At 50.8% G+C, this 23,160-nt stretch overlaps 1 protein-coding gene across 1 annotated transcript in view; it reads right to left on the bottom strand.

The window, feature by feature from the left end:
* Nucleotides 1–671: 671 nt before the first annotated feature.
* LOC147678810 (calcipressin-3-like) overlaps nucleotides 672–23,160 on the bottom strand; it is a 70,380-nt gene continuing 47,891 nt past the window's right edge. The window contains exons 3-5 of the mRNA XM_086946267.1: nucleotides 18,028–18,201; nucleotides 4,340–4,511; nucleotides 672–2,219 (exon numbers count right to left, since the gene is read on the bottom strand). Coding sequence (XP_086802393.1) covers nucleotides 2,059–2,219; nucleotides 4,340–4,511; nucleotides 18,028–18,201 — 507 coding nt within the window. The 3' untranslated portion in view covers nucleotides 672–2,058. The remainder of the gene's footprint in view (nucleotides 2,220–4,339; nucleotides 4,512–18,027; nucleotides 18,202–23,160) is intronic.

The raw sequence follows: 23,160 nt of genomic DNA, 5'->3' as shown, positions 1-23,160 counted from the left end.
AGGTACCACTGAGGAATGCACAAAACCCATAAGCGTAGTGAATTTTCAAAGCACACCTGAAAACTTTGCAAATTGAATCCTTTTTCCATGAGCAAGTCTACCTTCTAGAAGGAAAACTAATGGGAAATCCAAACCAGAAGGTGTTAATGACACAAAGGAAGCAACAGGAGATTCCTTTCCACAGCCTGGAATCTTTGCCCCACCTCATACAGCACATAGAGCAGGTTGAATGGGAGCCCGCCTGGCTGCCGGATCAGACGTTTCAGAACATATACCACCGCTGTCGCGTCTCCAGAGGTGTCTAAGGGTGTCAGGTCAAGGCCCTCGGGTACCTGGAGCTGGTCAGTCAATGCTTTCCCATGGGGTCACCTTGGTGTGCTTTGCGATCTTCTACGAGAGGTTTCTCTCCATGTGAAGTGACAGACGGTCAGCTATTCCTGTGGACCTATCATCCATGCCCTAGAACCTTCAGTCGTCGTACACGAGAAACGCCCAGACCCCTCGTAACTTCCGGCACTGCCAGCAGGCAAGCCTTTCCCTCCAAGTCCTGATTGGTGGGCTCTGGGCTCAGTAATCAGCAGCTGTGGCATTTCAATCCTCTATAAAGCTTACAAGCCGCAGCATCAATACAATCCATATAAAAAGCTCTCTTGGAATAAAAGGTGATCATGTATTTTTAGAAATAATTTAATGAGTCGTTCTGTTCAGCAAAAGCCAAAGAATAAATTAAGTAATTTTATATACACAGTTCTATACAATAACAACAAGACTTCACGGCCCCTCGCTCTAACGAGGGCGGACGCTTGCGAAAGCAACCAAGAATGACTTTTAAAAGACCCTCCCAATAGGATGTGCTTCTCTTTAGAACACCAAGAACACACCAGCCCTGCGGAAAAAGGAATATGGTGATGCTCTGATACAAGCACGTTACCCCCCAAATGTTCCGCACATGAGCTAGGCACAGACGCAGTGCGTGTCATGAGGAGTTGTGCAGGGTGAACACTGACCTGGCATCAGAGGGTGCACACAAATGTTGGAGTACAAGACAATGGAATAAATTAAAAAAGATACTATGTGCCTAGTTGGACTTTGGCTGGAATTTTCCAGCAAACAAATGTCTTTAGGGGGGAGGGTGTAGCACAACAACAAAAAAGAACAAATAAGGTAAACATCCAACTAGTTATGGCGCGGTTTGAACCACGAATTGTAGAAAATTGGCAGAATTAAAAACTACTACTTCATGTGAGCAAATTGCTTCTGGATAAAATAAAATAAAATACAAAATGTAGGTTTCATTGGGACCAATAAGATACCTTTTGAGTAAAACATAAATTTGATTTTTCATTAACCCTAAAACACCTACTTGGGATGAAGGAAGGAATATTAGAAAACTACTTTTTAATTGGGAGCAAACAACGATTATTGGAAATTGGGAAGTAAGTGCGAATTCGTTTTTCAATAAATACCCTTCGGGGGTGATTCGTCCTGCGCTTTTACAATTCTTTTACAAAATGACAAACTGTTGCTCACAGGTGAACCCCTCCATCCCTGGAGGAAGGTAAGGATTTTCAAGGGCCAGGCCTTCTGGAACATGAGGTAACCACACAATTCTTCAAGCAAAGTTGCAAAACCTAACCATAATGCAAGGAACCACAAAACTATCAACTTAAAAAACATTGGTAATAAAAAAAATACTAGTTTCTTTGCTAAAAATTGAGGACACAATTTGTTGGAGGGCTTTTTCTGTAACTTAAAGTGCAGAATGTTAGGAGTTAAAACTAACAGTAACACTGGAATACAAAAGGTAAGTGCAATGAAAAGCCAGAGAGGAGATGAGGACATTGAGACGAGGGTACAGATGTCACGCGGACAATGAATGTCCAAGAATCCATTAAATACAGACAGCATTTACACTACATCTGAGATTTCCCTACAGAAACTTCCAATATGTATAGTAGGTGCGAATACACTTCGATTTCATCGTTTGTGGTGTTGATTGCATTGAAACTCTACTACGCTCTACTATCTCCTACTTAAGCTCTTGTAGACAGGTTTGGGCTAGTTTGCTAGCGGAGAGGGCTCAGTTGGGCGCTTAGTAGGAACAATCTTTTGTTTTGAACATTTCATGTCATCCTCGTCCTCTTCGGTCTCGCTCTCGCATACGTGGACGACGACACTGGGCGTGGACTCGGTTCCTGCGTGAAGTTCGTACTTCTCTCCTGAAGCAGACAAGAAACAGTGGAGTTAGTGAGACAGTGCGGGAGTGCCATAAGAGACCAATTTATATGCCCAAGAGGGACACTTGCCCCCACTAAAGGATTTTACTCAGACGTCTGTACCCAGTGACCAGAAGCCCTGCTGCCGCTGCCCTTCTACCCCTGAAAGAGGACTTCGTGGACCCCGACCTCTGTGGCCAAAGTCGCCCCACATCACTCGTGGAGTGAGGGGCCATCATAGTTGACAACAACACAACTGGATCGTCTTTGAGCATCTTTTTATCCTGCGCCGCCAGCACCAGGACCACTCCATTGAGGTCTATGGCAGCCATGTTGTAAAGGCAAGAGGTGGACTGGAAAATGTCCAACTCTAACCCACTGACCACTAGACCAAGGATACTCGCAAACATTTTCCCAGGGGCCAAAATGTTTCATCAGTGATGTGGCCGAGGGCCCCACTGATGCCAGCAAGGTGGCGATTAGGGGGATGGGAGTTGGCGGTAGGGTGGGTGTAGGGGAGGCTAAGCATACACATCTGGCGGCTGAACTGCCCAACGTGAAACAGGAAACCGGGGAATAATCTCAGCATCTCCACTCAGCAAAACTGTGAGAACCAGGTTTTATTTCACTTTCCCTCCTTTTTTCTTCATAATCATAAATAAGGGAACCTTGAAATGCATGAATTCAGGATGTGTGAGGTACAAAACTTTCTATAGTGTTTAATTTAATAAACGTTGATGTTGTTCATGTACAATAGACACTGAGGCCACGCAAAGAGTGCGCAGAACAACTGATGTACCTCAAAGGTCACTATTGGCCTTGGTGTCATGGGGTGGGGGTGGGGGGAAGAGGGGGAAGAATAACGGTGGCCAAATTCATGTTTAAAAACGATTTCTTTTAAAAAAAATACTCTGCAATGCACTGGTGTAATCTGATGTTCTACGGTGAAAGAGTTCTGCATGTTAATGAAATACACTTTTAGAATTTTGAAGTGCCTTTATCATACCTTTGCACTTATGCAGCCAGATGGCTTTAATAACGAAGGAATTTCTAAAGCTAAGCGGCGCAGGACTCCCCAGTTACTTCCAGTTTTTAACTTTGAGTTGCCTTTAAATAAATGTTTGCTTGTTTATTCAACAACTTTTGAATGTTAGTGTCATGTTGAGTAAACAGCAGCCAGGACTGCTGTTGAAAAGGGGGCTGCATGTAAAGGTCAGGAGAGCCGCATACAGCCTCCGGCCGTACTTCGAGAATCACTGCCCTCGACCTTCATCCTGTCAGATTTGGTCGTCCAAGCTCGAACTGGATTAGCCAAACTAACTTTTAGAAACTTTCGAAAAGTTTCCAAACTTTTTGTTGGCTAATGTTTGTTTGCAGTCAAAATTAAAAGTGTTAAAATCTTTGCAAAATCATATCTCCAGAACCTTCAGGTCACTTTTGCTAATCTTCCACTCTAAAAATTCATGAAAATACACTGTATTTTCATAAATGGGTGCAGAGGTTTCTTCCGTGTTGTGTGATGTTCTTATTCCGTTAAATGCTTCACACTAAGTTCCTTTGCTCAAGCCTTGCTGCTCGAAGCCACAGCTTCCAGGGTTGAGCTTAAGGTTGGTCAAATGAGCCTGACTGGACCCAGTAGAGGTTTTGCGAGTATAACGTACGATAACGCCCCGCAGCCATATCATATAATAACGCCAGATCCTCACAGCAATCCTCCCCATCTGCATCCTCTTTGTTATAGTCGCCATGGTACATTCCCTGTGCATCTCCAACTTTGTAGAGACCTCTAGTGCTCTGTACAGGCCTTCGCGAAACAAGGTAATCTATGTATGCGCCTGTCTGTGCCGGCCGGCACAAATTGCACAAACCTCAGCTCTGCGCTAAACCCACATGACTCGACAGAAAATACCCTAACGTAGCCGGCAGGGAGCAAAAGTGGACTCCTTTGATTCCAACCCAAATCTAAGCATCCTATCAGAGGGGTGGCTATTCTAGAAGGGTGCGCAGAAGGCCACGCCTGCACCCACAGGCGACGTCCTCTAAGTGATACCTGACCCGGGGCCACAGAGTTCGCTGCATCACTGTGTCAATCACCAAGGTGTACTGTTAGAAGACATCCTTACCTGGGCCCAGTTTGGACACGGCACACAGTAGGTCATAGTTGAGAACAGGCATCGCATCGCCGCCCTGCCTCCATCCGACTGGTGGGGACGCGGGAGGAGATATCAGGAACTGCTTGACGGGCTTCGGGGGGAGCAGGAACGTCTTCTCACCCTCCTCACTCGACATCTGTATCTGAAGAGAGGCAGCGAGGAGAATTGAATGACATGCTTCCTGTCCTTCTCTTCCTAACTATCCTTGGTCTCACAGGTGCATAAGGCACTCGCCACTCAGATGTCACCACAAACATAGCACAGACAGAGCTGTATAATACAGTTACAACATTTAGGGCTTCCATAGTATGCATAAGACAGCTTTCACTCTCCTCCAAGTGCGCCTAGATACCAGCATCGAAGAGTAATAAATATCAATCAATCAATCAAATCATCTTTATTAGATTCAGAAGAAGAATCATAAAAGTATACATTACAGTACAATAAAAATTGAATCAGAATCTAAAAACGTGTGGAGTAAAAGCAAACACAATATAACATACGTCAGTTAATATCTTCCTTCTGGTAATAACTGCCCTCAAGAATCTTGCTAATACCACACGTGAACAAATATGGAAGCAGTTGTCAAAATAAATACGCCGGTCTACATTATATAAAATTTAGGGATTTCAATAAGGGCTTAATAAGTATGATCCTTAAATCGGTATAAAATTTACAGAAAAACAGTACATGGATGGTCGATTGACTAGAAGCCTTATCACAGGGACAACATGTTAATTGATGGGACCAGTTATAAGTGTTAGGGAAGCTAGTCAGAGGATGAAAGATATCTAGCCTGAAGTGTCTCAAAACAAACCTCTGTTGGGCATTAAAAACACTGATTGAATACGGTTGCATCGAGAAACTGGTCAGAACCATGTTGTTATGATGTACAGTTGACTTGACCAGTTCCAACGCTAATCTTGTTTCCTCTAGGATGTATAGACATTCTCTCTTTAATGATTTCCTAGAAAAATACTGCAAGGTTTAAGGATTATCATAATATTCGAGGTGGCAGATATCAGATATAAAATTCTTAATATATTTTAGCCAAGAGATTTTCAAGGTATTCCTGTACACTCACACGATTAAAACCCACACTGTCCAATGTCCATAGTTTGTGCCTGAGAAGAACTGGCTGTACCCTTATCAGATCTGCTCGATAAGTTGCTCCCTATTCCGCGTGACACATGAAATTAGAACAGCTGATTGGGAGCCAAAGGAGATTTTTGAAAAACCCATTTTCTAGCAGCTGTAATTCGTCCACATTTACAAGCTCCCACAGCTCAGAACGAAACATCGCGACTGACCGACATTTGGCATTATAAATGTTCAACATTTCTTTGAGAAGTTGCACAGGCCCGTAATTGATCTATGAAACGGCATCCTTCTCGATTTTACAGCACTTTTCTCATTGCCAGCACCATCAAATAAAATTCCCAAATACGAAAAGGTGGGTGTTTGAGGTAAAATTGCATTTCCTATTAAAATATTACGCCCCTTAAATAACTTTTGGCTGGCTTTCATAACAAAGGTTTTGCTAATATTAATTAATAACCCCAAATTCTCCGTAATATTTACAAATGTATCTAGGAGGTGCTGCAAAGCCATGGGGGTGCGGGCCATAAGCGCTGCGTAGTCCGCATAAAGCAGAGCTGGGACGGGCCGATGAGCAGAACTGGGACGGTATCACATGCTTTAAACATATTTAACTTAACTTCTGTGCAGGCTCCACCCTTCCCTTCTTGGGTAAGGTGATAAAGCTGTGTAGCCTCCCCATGGTCACCTCACAGCCATGTAAAGTACCTCGTAGACACTCTGGTGTCCGATCGGACTACGGCACCCAGACTGCACTTCTGCAGATCGTGAATGACTCGCTCCACATCCCCGATACTGGAGACTCATAACATCTTGTGCTCCTTGACCTCTTGGCCGCCTTTGATACAGTCACCAACACACTTTTATCAGCATCCGGAGGAATTGAAGGGGGCTGCTTTACCTCCTATCTGGCGAACTGTTCTAAAGCAGTGAAAACTGGGAGCGATGACTCTACTTACACCAGCCCGCAACATGGGGGTTCATCAAGGCTCAATCCTATCCCCAACCCTATTCAACCCCTATCCTGAGCCACTTTCTTTCACCTGGATGCTGATGAGAGCCAGTTCTATCCCACGTCTCGCCCCCGGATGACAGGACCCTTCTCCCCAACACCCCGGCAAGAATTCAAACATGGATCTCAACTCGCCACTTTTACCATAACCCTGTGGTTAATTCTTATATCTCTGACCAAATCCAGCGTACCCCTAGAAGCATGGATAGAATCCACCCCTGCCCTGGATCCCCAAACTACCACTGCTCAGAGCGCCAAGTCACTTGGCTTCATCCTCGACAGTCAGTTCAACCTCCAGAGTAAAACCACACCCTGGGAAAGAACGCCTGAATCCAACTATGGCCGCTCTGGGGATCCGGCAGCTCATCCCACATGTGGGGGGAGAGGTTTTGTCAGAGCTACGGCTCTTTATTGGAACCGCTTGCCACCTGAACTGAAAACAGCACCCTCCCTCTCTGTCTTCAGAAAGCAACTTAAAACTTGGCTTTTTAACCAGTGATCTTCTATAATACTTCCCAGGACCCCTTTGGCTCATCTCTGTTCCGCATAGCGCCAAGATGTCTCCGAGCGTTTGTGTGCTTTATACGTTACATCATTCATTCACTCATTCATTCAGTTATTCAGGCGTTGGTTCTTCCCAGACTGGACTCCGGGATCTCACTCCCCTCGGGCATCGTCACAGCACACGGAGTCCAGCTCAGAGCCGTTCCCTATGCTGCAGCCCCTTTACTACTGGACACAAGACATTCAGCCATAGCACACCCATCCTCTTGTTCCTCCAGGGGCTTCATATGGAGGCGAGAGCTCGATTTAAAACTGCCCACACCACACACAAGGCCCTGCCCACACCACACACAAGGCCCTGCCCACACCACACACAAGGCCCTGCCCACACCACACACAAGGCCCTGCCCACACCACACACGAGGCCCTGCCCACACCACACACAAGGCCCTGCTTACACCACACACAAGGCCCTGCCCACACCACACACAAGGCCCTGCCCACACCACACACAAGGCCCTGCCCACACCACAGACAAGGCGCTGCCCACACTACACACAAGGCCCTGCCCACACCACACACGAGGCCCTGCCCACACCACACACGAGGCCCTGCCCACACCACACACGAGGCCCTGCCCACACCACACACGAGGCCCTGCCCGCACCACACACAAGGCCCTGCCCACACCACACACAAGGCCCTGCCCACACCACACACAAGGCCCTGCCCACACCACACACAAGGCCCTGCCCACAGCATACGAGGACCTGCCCACACCACACACAAGGCCCTGCCCACACCACATACAAGGCCCTGCTTACACCACACACAAGGCCCAACCCACACCACACACAAGACGCTAACCACACCACACACGAGGCCCTGCCCACACCACACACAAGGCCCTGCCCACACCACACACGAGGCCCTGCCCACACCACACACAAGGGCCTGCCCACACCACACACAAGGCCCTGCCCACACCACACACAAGGCCCTGCCCACACCACACACGAGGCCCTGCCCACACCACACACAAGGCCCTGCCCACAGCATACGAGGACCTGCCCACACCACACACAAGGCCCTGCCCACACCACACACAAGGCCCTGCTTACACCACACACAAGGCCCAGCCCACACCACACACAAGGCGCTAACCACACCACACCCGAGGCCCTGCCCACACCACAGACAAGGCGCTGCCCACACTACACACGAGGCCCTGCCCACACCACACACGAGGCCCTGCCCACACCACACACGAGGCCCTGCCCACACCACACACGAGGCCCTGCCCACACCACACACGAGGCCCTGCCCACACCACACACGAGGCCCTGCCCACACCACACACAAGGCCCTGCCCACAGCACACACAAGGCCCTGCCCACACCACACACCACACACAAGGCCCTGCCCACACCACACACCACACACAAGGCCCTGCCCACACCACACACAAGGCGCTGCCCACACCACACACAAGGCCCTGCCCACACCACACACCACACACAAGGCCCTGCACACACCACACACAAGGCCCTGCCCACACCACACACAAGGCGCTGCCCACACCACACACAAGGCCCTGCCCACACCACACACCACACACAAGGCCCTGCACACACCACACACAAGGCCCTGCCCACACCACACACAAGGCGCTGCCCACACCACACACAAGGCCCTGCCCACACCACACACAAGGCCCTGCACACACCACACACAAGGCCCTGCCCACACCACACACAAGGCGCTGCCCACACCACACACAAGGCCCTGCCCACACCACACACCACACACAAGGCCCTGCACACACCACACACAAGGCCCTGCCCACACCACACACAAGGCGCTGCCCACACCACACACAAGGCGCTGCCCACACCACACACCACACACAAGGCCCTGCCCACACCACACACAAGGCGCTGCCCACACCACACACAAGGCCCTGCCCACACCACACACCACACACAAGGCCCTGCACACACCACACACAAGGCCCTGCTTACACCACACACAAGGCGCTGCCCACACCACACACAAGGCCCTGCCCACACCACACACCACACACAAGGCCCTGCACACACCACACACAAGGCCCTGCCCACACCACACACAAGGCGCTGCCCACACCACACACAAGGCCCTGCCCACACCACACACAAGGCCCTGCCCACACCACACACAAGGCCCTGCCCACACCACACACAAGGCCCTGCACACACCACACACAAGGCCCTGCCCACACCACACACAAGGCGCTGCCCACACCACACACAAGGCCCTGCCCACACCACACACCACACACAAGGCCCTGCACACACCACACACAAGGCCCTGCCCACACCACACACAAGGCGCTGCCCACACCACACACAAGGCCCTGCCCACACCACACACAAGGCGCTGCCCACACCACACACAAGGCCCTGCCCACACCACACACAAGGCCCTGCCCACACCACACACAAGGCCCTGTGTTCCTCCCCGCCTACCTATCTCATGGGTAAACTGACAATCTCAGGTACTAAATGTGGTTGTTATGGTATTTTAATTTATTACGCTCTCGAATCACCCCCAAAGGGGTATATAGGCGCGAGACCAGGACGACTGATACTCAAGAAACAAACAGTTTCTTCTTCTGGAGCCCCAACCTTCAAACACGAACGAAACACGAACCAGTCATTTCAGGCAGCCCTGCAAGAATTTGGGACTCACTCCGACCCTCCGTGCGACTGGTCTTTGATATACACTTGGGCTAAATCTAGGACCGCCCACACTCTGCAAGGCCTGCTTTATATTCTCACGATGATTATTGGTAACTGTAATTTTGTAAAGCCTCCTGATGTCCCTGGGACATGCTCACAATTTATGAAATCATAAATAAAATACTATAAAATAAGAAAAAGCTCACTGATTTTTTAATCTCTTTGAAAGCCTTTAATGTCTCTCCATTCAGATCCTTTTAATGAAGGGCTGTTCTGGGCTCCCACCAGCAGGTGGCAGTAGAGGCCAACATTTCAAGTAAGGAACCGCACTGAAGGAGTTTTAGGTCTGGTTTCATGGCGATCGTCCTCGTTACATGATTAGACAAAGAGTGCCTGCAATGCACACACTATGGAGAGAAGCCAAGATCAAGAGTGCCTGCAATGCACACACTATGGAGAGAAGCCAAGATCAACCCTGCAGGCCTGCTTCGTTTGCTTAGAAAAGTTAAGTAAAATCCGCTGGTCTGGTCGGTTTATTACAGAAAGTTATGACAAAGCATGGGGCCAGAATCATTAATGTGAACATACAATGTTTCAATCAATGGCCTTTATGGGTGAATTTGCATTACCCGGCCTCAAAGCTCGCGGAGAGGCATTCCTAGCACGGATCTCCGCATCAGCCCTCCTAAGAAGCAGCTTTTTGTTGATAACAAAAACATGAGACATTATTGAAGGAGCCCCAGAGCAGCAGGAAGGGGTTGCCATGGTGAACTCTGATATAAATATTATAGGAAGGGTTTTTACACCGTACGGTTGGCCAGAAAAATATATGCAATAGTTTTACATTGTGAATTCCCTGACAAGTCCAATCGGAAGGGGTTTTACAATGTGAACTCTGATAAATGCAATAAGAACAGACTTTATATTTTCAAGGTAACAAGAACCAGAGGAAGGTTCATGACAGAGCCCCTGCGGAGGTCTGGCCACGGTGAATGCTTGGCGTTGCAGGAAAAGACGAAGGCCCTCGTCGCGACTTGCAGGTACTGGGTGGAGTTACACAGGGTGCAATCACACATACATTTACCATTACAGCGGGGTAATCCGACCCAGTGCTCTGCAGTTACAATTTAAACGCCATGGAATGGGGAATTACAGTGTCAACCAGGTTTTACCAGCCAATAACCCAACACTTAATGCTTCATTCCATGGGGCTTCACGCTCTGGGCAGGTGGGAAATGTGTGCGGGACAACTGGGCGAGGTGCAGGGGAGGCCTGGGAAGAGGGTGGGGCCATAGGGGAGGGAAGAAGCACATTCCGGGGGGGCGGGGGGGGGGGGAGGTGTTGTATACTTGCCCTTGTCAGATTTCTCAAACACACCAGGAAGGGGTGTGTTTACATTGAGAGTCCACGGATAAATACAATAGGAAGGTGTTTTACATTGTGAACTCTGTTAAATCTGATAGGAAGGGGTTTTCCACTGTCAACTCTCAGTCAAATGCAATTGGAAGGGGCTGTGAAGGTTGATAAATATGGTACGCAGGGGCTTTAGAATCTTTAAAAAAGGGCTCGATTGGAAACCTGCTCGACAGAGCACATTTCAAAGCTTTATTTGCAAAACAACCACCCAATGAGGATAAGACGGCCAGGCAGCAGAGAGCCGCAAAAGGATGGGAACGGGCAGAGCAGGCGTCCCTATGGAGTCCCTGCAAGGGACCCCACTAGGACCAGTCCAGGAAGCAGAGAGCCGCAAAAGGATGGGAACGGGCAGAGCAGGCGTCCCTATGGAGTCCCTGCAAGGGACCCCACTAGGACCAGTCCAGGAAGCAGTGAGCCGCAAAAGGATGGGAATGGGCTGAGCAGGCGTCCCTATGGAGTCCCTGCAAGGGACCCCACTAGGACCAGTCCAGGAAGCAGAGAGCCGCAAAAGGATGGGAACGGGCAGAGCAGGCGTCCCTATGGAGTCCCTGCAAGGGACCCCACTAGGACCAGTCCAGGCAGCAGAGAGCCGCAAAAGGATGGGAATGGGCTGAGCAGGCGTCCCTATGGAGTCCCTGCAAGGGACCCCACTACGACCAGTCCAGGAAGCAGTGAGCCGCAAAAGGATGGGAACGGGCTGAGCAGGCGTCCCTATGGAGTCCCTGCAAGGGACCCCACTACGACCAGTCCAGGAAGCAGAGAGCCGCAAAAGGATGGTAACGGGCAGAGCAGGCGTCCCTATGGAGTCCCTGCAAGGGACCCCACTAGGACCAGTCCAGGAAGCAGAGAGCCGCAAAAGGATGGGAACGGGCAGAGCAGGCGTCCCTATGGAGTCTCTGCAAGGGACCCCACTAGGACCAGTCCAGGAAGCAGAGAGCCGCAAAAGGATGGGAACGGGCTGAGCAGGCGTCCCTATGGAGTCCCTGCAAGGGACCCCACTAGGACCAGTCCAGGAAGCAGTGAGCCGCAAAAGGATGGGAACGGGCTGAGCAGGCGTCCCTATGGAGTCCCTGCAAGGGACCCCACTACGACCAGTCCAGGAAGCAGAGAGCCGCAAAAGGATGGGAACGGGCAGAGCAGGCGTCCCTATGGAGTCCCTGCAAGGGACCCCACTACGACCAGTCCAGGAAGCAGAGAGCCGCAAAAGGATGGGAACGGGCTGAGCAGGCGTCCCTATGGAGTCCCTGCAAGGGACCCCACTACGACCAGTCCAGGAAGCAGAGAGCCGCAAAAGGATGGGAACGGGCAGAGCAGGCGTCCCTATGGAGTCCCTGCAAGGGACCCCACTACGACCAGTCCAGGAAGCAGAGAGCCGCAAAAGGATGGGAACGGGCAGAGCAGGCGTCCCTATGGAGTCCCTGCAAGGGACCCCACTACGACCAGTCCAGGAAGCAGAGAGCCGCAAAAGGATGGGAACGGGCAGAGCAGGCGTCCCTATGGAGTCCCTGCAAGGGACCCCACTACGACCAGTCCAGGAAGCAGTGAGCCGCAAAAGGATGGGAACGGGCAGAGCAGGCGTCCCTATGGAGTCCCTGCAAGGGACCCCACTACGACCAGTCCAGGAAGCAGAGAGCCGCAAAAGGATGGGAACGGGCAGAGCAGGCGTCCCTATGGAGTCCCTGCAAGGGACCCCACTAGGACCAGTCCAGGAAGCAGAGAGCCGCAAAAGGATGGGAACGGGCTGAGCAGGCGTCCCTATGGAGTCCCTGCAAGGGACCCCACTACGACCAGTCCAGGAAGCAGAGAGCCGCAAAAGGATGGTAACGGGCTGAGCAGGCGTCCCTATGGAGTCCCTGCAAGGGACCCCACTACGACCAGTCCAGGCAGCAGAGAGCCGCAAAAGGATGGGAACGGGCTGAGCAGGCGTCCCTATGGAGTCCCTGCAAGGGACCCCACTACGACCAGTCCAGGCAGCAGAGAGCCGCAAAAGGATGGGAACGGGCAGAGCAGGCGTCCCTATGGAGTCCCTGCAAGGGACCCCACTACGACCAGTCCAGGAAGCAGAGAGCCGCAAAAGGATGGGAACGGGCTGAGCAGGCGTCCCTATGGAGTCCCTGCAAGGGACCCCACTAGGACCAGTCCAGGAAGCAGAGAGCCGCAAAAGGATGGGAACGGGCAGAGCAGGCGTCCCTATGGAGTCCCTGCAAGGGACCCCACTACGACCAGTCCAGGCAGCAGAGAGCCGCAAAAGGATGGTAACGGGCTGAGCAGGCGTCCCTATGGAGTCCCTGCAAGGGACCCCACTACGACCAGTCCAGGCAGCAGAGAGCCGCAAAAGGATGGTAACGGGCTGAGCAGGCGTCCCTATGGAGTCCCTGCAAGGGACCCCACTACGACCAGTCCAGGCAGCAGAGAGCCGCAAAAGGATGGTAACGGGCTGAGCAGGCGTCCCTATGGAGTCCCTGCAAGGGACCCCACTACGACCAGTCCAGGCAGCAGAGAGCCGCAAAAGGATGGTAACGGGCTGAGCAGGCGTCCCTATGGAGTCCCTGCAAGGGACCCCACTACGACCAGTCCAGGCAGCAGAGAGCCGCAAAAGGATGGTAACGGGCTGAGCAGGCGTCCCTATGGAGTCCCTGCAAGGGACCCCACTACGACCAGTCCAGGCAGCAGAGAGCCGCAAAAGGATGGGAACGGGCTGAGCAGGCGTCCCTATGGAGTCCCTGCAAGGGACCCCACTAGGACCAGTCCAGGAAGCAGAGAGCCGCAAAAGGATGGGAACGGGCTGAGCAGGCGTCCCTATGGAGTCCCACTAGGACCAGTCCAGGAAGCAGAGAGCCGCAAAAGGATGGGAACGGGCAGAGCAGGCGTCCCTATGGAGTCCCTGCAAGGGACCCCACTACGACCAGTCCAGGCAGCAGAGAGCCGCAAAAGGATGGTAACGGGCAGAGCAGGCGTCCCTATGGAGTCCCTGCAAGGGACCCCACTACGACCAGTCCAGGCAGCAGAGAGCCGCAAAAGGATGGTAACGGGCTGAGCAGGCATCCCTATGGAGTCCCTGCAAGGGACCCCACTAGGACCAGTCCAGGAAGCAGAGAGCCGCAAAAGGATGGGAACGGGCTGAGCAGGCGTCCCTATGGAGTCCCACTAGGACCAGTCCAGGAAGCAGAGAGCCGCAAAAGGATGGGAACGGGCAGAGCAGGCGTCCCTATGGAGTCCCTGCAAGGGACCCCACTACGACCAGTCCAGGCAGCAGAGAGCCGCAAAAGGATGGGAACGGGCAGAGCAGGCGTCCCTATGGAGTCCCTGCAAGGGACCCCACTACGACCAGTCCAGGCAGCAGAGAGCCGCAAAAGGATGGGAACGGGCAGAGCAGGCGTCCCTATGGAGTCCCTGCAAGGGACCCCACTACGACCAGTCCAGGAAGCAGAGAGCCGCAAAAGGATGGGAACGGGCTGAGCAGGCGTCCCTATGGAGTCCCTGCAAGGGACCCCACTACGACCAGTCCAGGCAGCAGAGAGCCGCAAAAGGATGGTAACGGGCTGAGCAGGCGTCCCTATGGAGTCCCTGCAAGGGACCCCACTAGGACCAGTCCAGGAAGCAGAGAGCCGCAAAAGGATGGGAACGGGCTGAGCAGGCGTCCCTATGGAGTCCCACTAGGACCAGTCCAGGAAGCAGAGAGCCGCAAAAGGATGGGAACGGGCTGAGCAGGCGTCCCTATGGAGTCCCTGCAAGGGACCCCACTAGGACCAGTCCAGGAAGCAGTGAGCCGCAAAAGGATGGGAACGGGCTGAGCAGGCGGCCCTATGGAGTCCCTGCAAGGGACCCCACTAGGACCAGTCCAGGCAGCAGTCAGCACCCTGATGAAATGGAACCCCCCATGAGGCCCTGACCCCAAGGACAGGGGGTCTGGAGCAAGGACTCAAGGTAGCAACAGAGGGCACCTCGCACTCGCCTGGTGCCCACAAAGGAAACATCCAGGGAAAGGAGACCCCCTCTGGGCAGGAAACCAGCAAAATGACCAACCGGGCAACCCAAAACTGGGCAGATATCCAGGCGTGAAGACAGGTCCTGGCAGTAATGGCCTCGGTCAGAGGCGAGTGTGGGGACCAAGGAACTCAACCTGCAGGTCACCAAGAAAGGCAACTTAAGCAGAGAGGACGGACAACTGGACGGGGAGGGTCTGAAAACCAATGTTCTGCGCCGAGCCCCATGAACCTCGCTTCTGTGTCCACAACGCATCACAGGCGCTCCAGTATCAGGTAGGCGCTGCTGGGACCTGTGGAAGGAAACCAGATATGATCTCTGCTGGTTCAAAGCAGATCCTGGGCTCACCGCATGCTCCAGGCCACTCTTTCCTGTTGTTCTCCTTCAGGCAGACTGTTGGCATACTGCACTCAGATGTGAGGTTTCCTCGCGCTTGTTCGCGCGCTGCTGGCAGGAAGAGCAGAGAGACGCTTTGCACTTCCAGGTGGCCAATTCTACCTGGATGTTGAGAGGTGTATCATGGTACGAGGATTTTGTTCATCAACAGAAGCAATTGTATAATTATCAAGACACTCAGAAGAAGTGGGATTAGAGGTAGAAGCCCAGATGCTAATCAGCCAACCTTCAATCCTGTGGGATCCACACAAATAAGGAGCTGCATCCATGGGGTGCGCAATCCAACGGAAGGAAAATGAGGCAGAGGGTTGGAAAGGCAGAGAAACTAAGCTCTGTCCTCAGCATCTTCAGTGCCAAGAATGTTACAGAACTCCAAGATATATGTCAACCAGAGAAGAAAACAACAGGGTGCAAGGACACCAAAGGAACACAAAAGCTACCCGCAGCGGCAACCACGCAACCAATGTACACTGGGAGGTGTTGGACTCTTTGGACTGCCTCCACTTAATCTAGGCCAGAAGTGACAGCCTTACTGCAGGTCGGCTCTTCCTTGTCTAATACCTGAAGCTCTGTTCGTTTGTACCCTGGAAATTCCACCTGTGCCTACAACACCCAGGCCGCCACTGGACATCCCTACCTTTCACCCTATTCATCCTGGACTCCCTGCTCTCCTGGTTCTTGGATTTCCTCCTGCCAATGCTCCTGCCCGCCACATGAATCAGGCCGGGTCACTCACGACAAGGATTACGGGGGGCCACCTTCTGGTTCCTGGCTTTTAAATGCTCTTAGCAATCATGCTGCATGCAGGACTGTTTGCTCCAGTTTGGTTGAGCAGGGTCGTTAAGGAACTAAACTTCTCCTAACACTCATATATTTCAGCTGTAAACCACATACATTTCTCCTAATAAAACAGAGGTCAGCGCATTTCCTGGTGTCGAACCCAGGTATTTTTGCTGATGCGCTGCTTCATTCTCTCTTTTGCTCTGACACAGTCTCCAATGACGTCTTACCGTTGGAGCAAGACTGCCTGCATCACATACAACAGTGGATTTGTAGTACCGGAGCGTGGGGAGTAATTTTCGTTGTCTCAACACCAGCAATCCTATTCATAGATAAGCGTTTATTTACCCATCAGAAAAGTTACAATAAATCTCCTACTAATGCGGACTTCTCTGAGAACCATAAAATTGAGGGGATTCCCCAGATCCCATTATTAGGGATTTATCATGTCCTGAAACACCACAGAGGAGGAGATCAAGAAGATAAACTCTGCTGTAAAGAGACTCGTGGATTGACACACTGAGTGCTGTGGAGTGTGGTCTTAATGTAGATAAGGAGTTTCATACATTTCTGCATCAACAGATGCATGCAGTGAATTAAGACCCGTGCAGTTATCTCTCTGATTGAACTGTTAAATGATGCAGTGGACTAGTTTGATATTTCAAATAAGATTAAATAGACAATGACGTTATTTTTTCTTTATGCATACTGTAAGTTTGGTCGGTCGTTGTGAAATTGACTTCAGTGCGGCGACATTTACAATTAAGTTTTTCTAGCAAGGGGTTCGGATCTGTGGTAAATGCAGCCCTGCAATAGGAGTGTGCTTGGCATGTTGAACTGATTACAAAAGGGACATGCAGTTATTAAGACATGGCTGATTCTCCGTAAGAGGTTTCTTACAGTAGAACGCTGTAACACGCTTCAGTACTAGATGTTGTAAACGTTTAATGCCAGAGGGGATGATGGCTTAGGGTAGAGTGCGCACGGCCTTGTTTTCTGTTGTTCCCATATATTCATATAACAATGAACAGCGAACTTGTCTTCTGTGACAGAACCCTGGAGGTCTTCTACCTTTTATTGGCCTTCAGCAGATTAGTAAGTGATTTGCAAGAGGCAAGTTGTCGCTCTCCATCGACTCACTGAATTCACCCTCTCAGTGATGCGTTAATGGCCGGCCAAGTTCAGCTTCTGTTTCACTTTGAGAAACAAGAGAACCATCTTCAGGGAGTCTAAATGTGTCTACTTATTCCATTGCCATGAATGTCTTTGCGGTCAGTAATGAACTATTGTTTTTGCCTCAATTCCCACATTTAAATCCAGAAACTGATAAGTACTTACACTCCGACACAGTGCTTTTCCTGTAGAAGTTGAGACCACAATTAAGTTAACATCTCTCTCTTAGATTCCTAACATACCGACTACAACAGAGCAGAGGACATGTCAGTGTGGCAACTCGGAGGATGTCCGCCCAGCTTTATTTGATTCTGCACTTTACCGTTTGTGCCCTTCTGTACAGATGGAGGGTGCACTGCATTCATGGTAAAATCTCGGCCAAGTTTGTCATTTTTTCTGGTGATCACCATTGGAAGGCAATTCTTTACCTACCACTCAGCACAGATCCTTTCTGCAGTCTCTGTGCGAGTGTAAACCTGCCTGTATTTTTGTTTTTAAAAAACTGCTTTGCAGGATGGCATGGAAGAGGGCAGTGTTCCCCGGAGCAGGGCTGCACCTCTGTGGCCACTTACCTGTGCAAAGTAGAGCTTCAGCTTCTTGCCATTGAAGTCCGACTCGTGTAGCTCAATCCGCGCTCTGGCCGCTGCTTCGGGGTTGCTGAAGTTTATCCGGACTCTCCGGAAGCTTTTAAACAACTGGAATGTGACGTGGGTGTCGTACATGGTGAAAAGTGCCTCAAATCTTTCCTAGAGGAGAAAGAGTGAGAATTGACATGTAAAGAGGGTGGTTCACAGTCACAAATAAAAAGATCAGCATTTAGAAGCAGGTGTAGAAAAAGCACCCCAATTATTGGTGTGTAGTACCAGACCCTGCATGCTCCCTTGACCATAGATCAACATTTCACTGTCCTATCTGTCTCACACTTACATGATATGATCTTTTTATGTCCCCCCCCCCCTTCACAAGAGATGCTGCAAACACCTGACATTAAACATCTGGAGTTTGGCTGAGACATTTCCTCTTGCTGCCCGGTGCTGCTTATGACTTGTATTTCAGGGGAGTGAGAGAGCGTGGCCGGGCGTCAAGGGCCCTCTAGTGCTCTTAGCCCAGGACGTTTCTAAAGAGAGAATGCGCCCCTTATTTAGTGTAATGAATTAATTGTCACAGAGAACGTACATCATGAGTTACACTTCGGACGGCTGCAAGAAAACCCAGAGGGAGACCACGGATTTCAATATTCTCATTTAATTTCCATGCAATGACCCTACAGTAGAAACTGAAATCATGAGAATGACTGATCAGTGTCAGACCCCATTCTGGAGACCACAGGGTGAGCTGAGTCAGTGCGCCCCAACCGTTGTGGTTCAGTTAGTTTGACTCGGTTCTCCTGTGACGGATCCGCAAATCGGGCCAAGTACAGCCCTTCCCATGCTCGATTCCCAGGTAGGCGAGGGCGAGCAGTCACCGGCTTTGCAGGGAGGCAGGGGAGGGGGAGGCAGTCACCAGCATCTCAGGGGGTTAGCGAGGGCGAGCAGTCACCAGCGGCTTGGGAATGTAGCGAAGGCAAGCAGTCGCCGACACCTCAGAGAGGTAACAAGAGCAAGCAGTCACCAGCAGCTCAGGGAGGTGATGTGGGGGACAAAAGCTTAGAATTCAACACTCACCTAACTTCACATACTATCTCAGTTCAACTTCTTTTACCCCTTGAGTTTTCTTGGCAAGAAATATGATGTCTGCTGAGCAGACCTGTCCGCACATGATGGCCTCTAGCTGGAGCTGCAGTTCTAGACTTGCAACAAGTGTGGTTAGTTTACCCCAACCTCTAGCAGCGTCTTTGCTTCTGCAGAGGCCATGATGGTGACCTTACGCTGGACCAAGGAACCTTAGCTGAAGTGGCAGGCCTGGGCAGAGGCTTCGGTTCTGCCAGGGTCATGGCGGTGACCTTGCGCTTGAACAGGGACCGTTACATGGAGTGGCAGGCCTGAGCGTTGGCCCTCGTCTTTGGAAGTGGCAGCCTCTGAGCGGAGTCATCTGTGATGAATTGAAATGAAATTTGATTTGTAGAGCGCATGGCTGCCCGAAAGCGTCCCAGCGCTTGCTTAGGGAACCCGTCCTGGTATTCCCCTGCGAGATAACCCATTACTGGGCATCCCCAAGATGAAAGCCAGGCATCCCGCTGCGAGGGGCCGTTGTGGAGATTAAGCGAGCTATTGCCCAGAGTTGCAGAGTGGGACTCCATGATTGGAATAGGCACCGAGGCGAGAATTGTCAGGTCCGGGGAAATTTGAGCCAAAGACCCGCCGAGGCGGGGAATTGAACCCTGGTCCGGGCCAGACCTCTGCATCAGGGTCTGCCGCTCTAACCACTGAGCCACACTTATCCATAGCGTGTGTTTGTGTTATAGATTTGTATTGTTGTTGATATAACATTGATGATCGACCAATGAGACTGACTGACAAGGAGTTGGCTGTCCCACATGTCATATTACGAAAGACCGCTGTATAGGCGTTTGGAAACAGCCTTTTTCTACTGCAACTTGTGCTGCGGCCCAGGTAAAGGCATGCAGCATGGGCTGCAGTAAAAAAAGGGTATTTTGTGCACATCCATGCACTGTGTGCCAAGTATCATGCAGTGTCTGGAACACGGTGCGTGGATGTGTTGGGGGCACTACAAGTGCCTCCCGGGCCACTTAGCAGTGGCCAACGGGGGCCCTGCTTGGGGCGCCAAAATTTGCTTTCCGACAGCCTTTTCATGGTGGTGGGACTGCTATGAAAAGGCAGTCAGGAATGGACATCGCAATCCTGATGGCGGTGCCTGAATAGGCATTGCCTTATTTCATGATCACAAATCTGACAGCTACCCAGTCAAGAACAGTAGGGATTGGTACGTTCCCCGACAGTCATGGATCTGACCGCCTGTCCCATAATTCTTGATCCTCTAAGACCACGGTCCAGGCTCGATCCTCCAAACCCATAGTCCAGGCTCGATCCTCTAAGCCCATCATCCTTTCTCGATCCTCTAAGCCCACGGCCCAGGCTCGATCCTCTAAGCCCACGGCCCAGGCTCGATCCTCTAAGCCCAGGGTCCAGGCTCGATCCTCTAAGCCCATAGTCCAGGCTCGATCCTCTAAGCCCACGGCCCAGGCTCGATCTTCTAAGCCCATTATCCTTTCTCGATCCTCTAAGCCCATAGTCCAGGCTCGATCTTCTAAGCCCATTATCCTTTCTCGATCCTCTAAGCCCATAGTCCAGGCTCGATCTTCTAAGCCCATTATCCTTTCTCGATCCTCTATGCCCATAGTCCAGGCTCGATCTTCTAAGCCCATTATCCTTCCTCGATCCTCTAAGCCCATAGTCCAGGCTCGATCTTCTAAGCCCATTATCCTTCCTCGATCCTCTAAGCCCATAGTCCAGGCTCGATCTTCTAAGCCCATTATCCTTTCTCGATCCTCTAAGCCCATAGTCCAGGCTCGATCTTCTAAGCCCATTATCCTTTCTCGATCCTCTAAGCCCATAGTCCAGGCTCGATCTTCTAAGCCCATTATCCTTCCTTGATCCTCTAAGCCCATAGTCCAGGCTCGATCTTCTAAGCCCATTATCCTTTCTCGATCCTCTAAGCCCATAGTCCAGGCTCGATCTTCTAAGCCCATTATCCTTCCTCGATCCTCTAAGCCCATAGTCCAGGCTCGATCTTCTAAGCCCATTATCCTTCCTCGATCCTCTAAGCCCATAGTCCAGGCTCGATCTTCTAAGCCCATTATCCTTTCTCGATCCTCTAAGCCCATAGTCCAGGCTCGATCTTCTAAGCCCATTATCCTTTCTCGATCCTCTAAGCCCATAGTCCAGGCTCGATCTTCTAAGCCCATTATCCTTTCTCGATCCTCTAAGCCCATAGTCCAGGCTCGATCTTCTAAGCCCATTATCCTTCCTTGATCCTCTAAGCCCATAGTCCAGGCTCGATCCTCTAAGCCCATTATCCTTACTCGATCCTCTAAGCCCATGGTCCAGGCTCGATCTTCTAAGCCCATTATCCTTTCTCGATCCTCTAAGTCCATAATCCATGTCAGATCCTCTAAGGTCATGGTCCAGGACGGATCATCTAATCAAACCGCATTCCACAGAGTCCAATTTTTCTACCTGGCTCAGGACATGACTGAGGTTCCTCTATGAGACTGTGTCGGTGTCGAGGTTCTGGCACTCAAGTTCAGCAGTCTCAAGACAGAGTGAGGCATGATTCTGCTTTGTTTGTGACAATGTCTTGGTATTTTAATCGTGGAGGATGACTGCAGTGAGAGCTGAGTGATGGTTCTGAGGCTTCACACATTTTCTGTCTTGTGGGAAGGGGTTTAGGAATCCACCTCAGCCCAAGATCTACGTTTTTTTAATGTTGTAATGTTTGTTGCCTAAATCTGTCCCTGATTCACTCCTTTTGCTTTCCGTCTCTTTTTCCCATAAGAAAGGCATACATTATCGATCTCTGCGTCACATAGTTTCAGGTTACATTTTTTGAGGGAAGGTAATCCCTTGGGGCCAGATGTAGGAGCCCTAATACCGATCGGAAACGTCCAATTTCGGCCGTTTCCGACCGGTATTAGGGTTTACAGATGTAGGGGGCTGACAAATACAGAATCAGTATATTTACCGATTCGGTAAAATTACCGATTCGGTAAATTACCAAATCGGTAAATATACCGATTCTGTAATTACAAATGTAGGTGGCACAGTTTATAGTGCCACAGGCCCTTAAGAGTCGGTATTTTACCACACAATCCTATTGAGTGGTAAAATACCGAATTCAGGTGTGCATGCACATCTGTGCATGCACACCTGTGCAATGTGACACACAGACATGCCCTTAGGGCATGCATGTGTGCCACATTGCACACAAGCCTGTACTTGGGGTGCAAGAGGGTGTCAAAGTGACACCCCCTGCACCCTTGCAGGATTCGGTATTTACCGATTCTGTAAATACAGAATCGGTATTTCCCATTGATTCCTATGGGCTTCAAAGCCCGATTTACAGAATCGGTAAATACCGAATTTTACAGATTCGGTAATTCAGATTTTAAAATTACCTACATCTGCCCCCTTCCCATTTACAGACTCTTAAATACCGAATCGGTAAAATTCGGTATTTAAGAGCCTGTAAATGGGAATTACCTACATCTAGCCCTTGTTGTCTACAGTTTGAACCCCCCTTTTGTCTTGCTAAGGACTCTTTTGGAAGAGTACTAGTTACCTTCAGCTCTGCCTAATCCTTTCTGTCAACTCCACTGAGAAGGGTTCTACCCGCCAGCACTTGGCATCCCCTCTGGACCATCTGCTAGAGGATTTTTATGCCATTGGCTTTTGTCTCGGCTACAGTGACTTCCTTCCACGGCCTTCACAGTGTTATTGATTCCACTAATGGGGAACGGTGGCTACTAAAAGCGGTCAGTTTTACCGTGAATTAAAGAACAAGATCACGGTGCTACGGTTGCACCCTGCACTCAACAATAGGGTGAAACCCGCACTAATAAGGTGCCAATGAAACTACAAGCCCACCATATGTGATCTGTGCCAGCATTCATGACATGCTATGAGCAGTGGTAAGGGAAACGCAGACAGATAAGTCATTACGCTGGAAGCACCATCAGGCCAAGAGTTGGGTAGCCGGCCCAGGTTCAGGCACCTCTAGACTTCGGCTGCTGAAGGCTCTGAGTCATC

This window comes from Lissotriton vulgaris, chromosome 12, assembly GCF_964263255.1.
Source record: "Lissotriton vulgaris chromosome 12, aLisVul1.2, whole genome shotgun sequence".
NCBI lineage: Eukaryota > Metazoa > Chordata > Amphibia > Caudata > Salamandridae > Lissotriton > Lissotriton vulgaris.
This window is presented reverse-complemented; position numbering and strand designations above follow the sequence as displayed.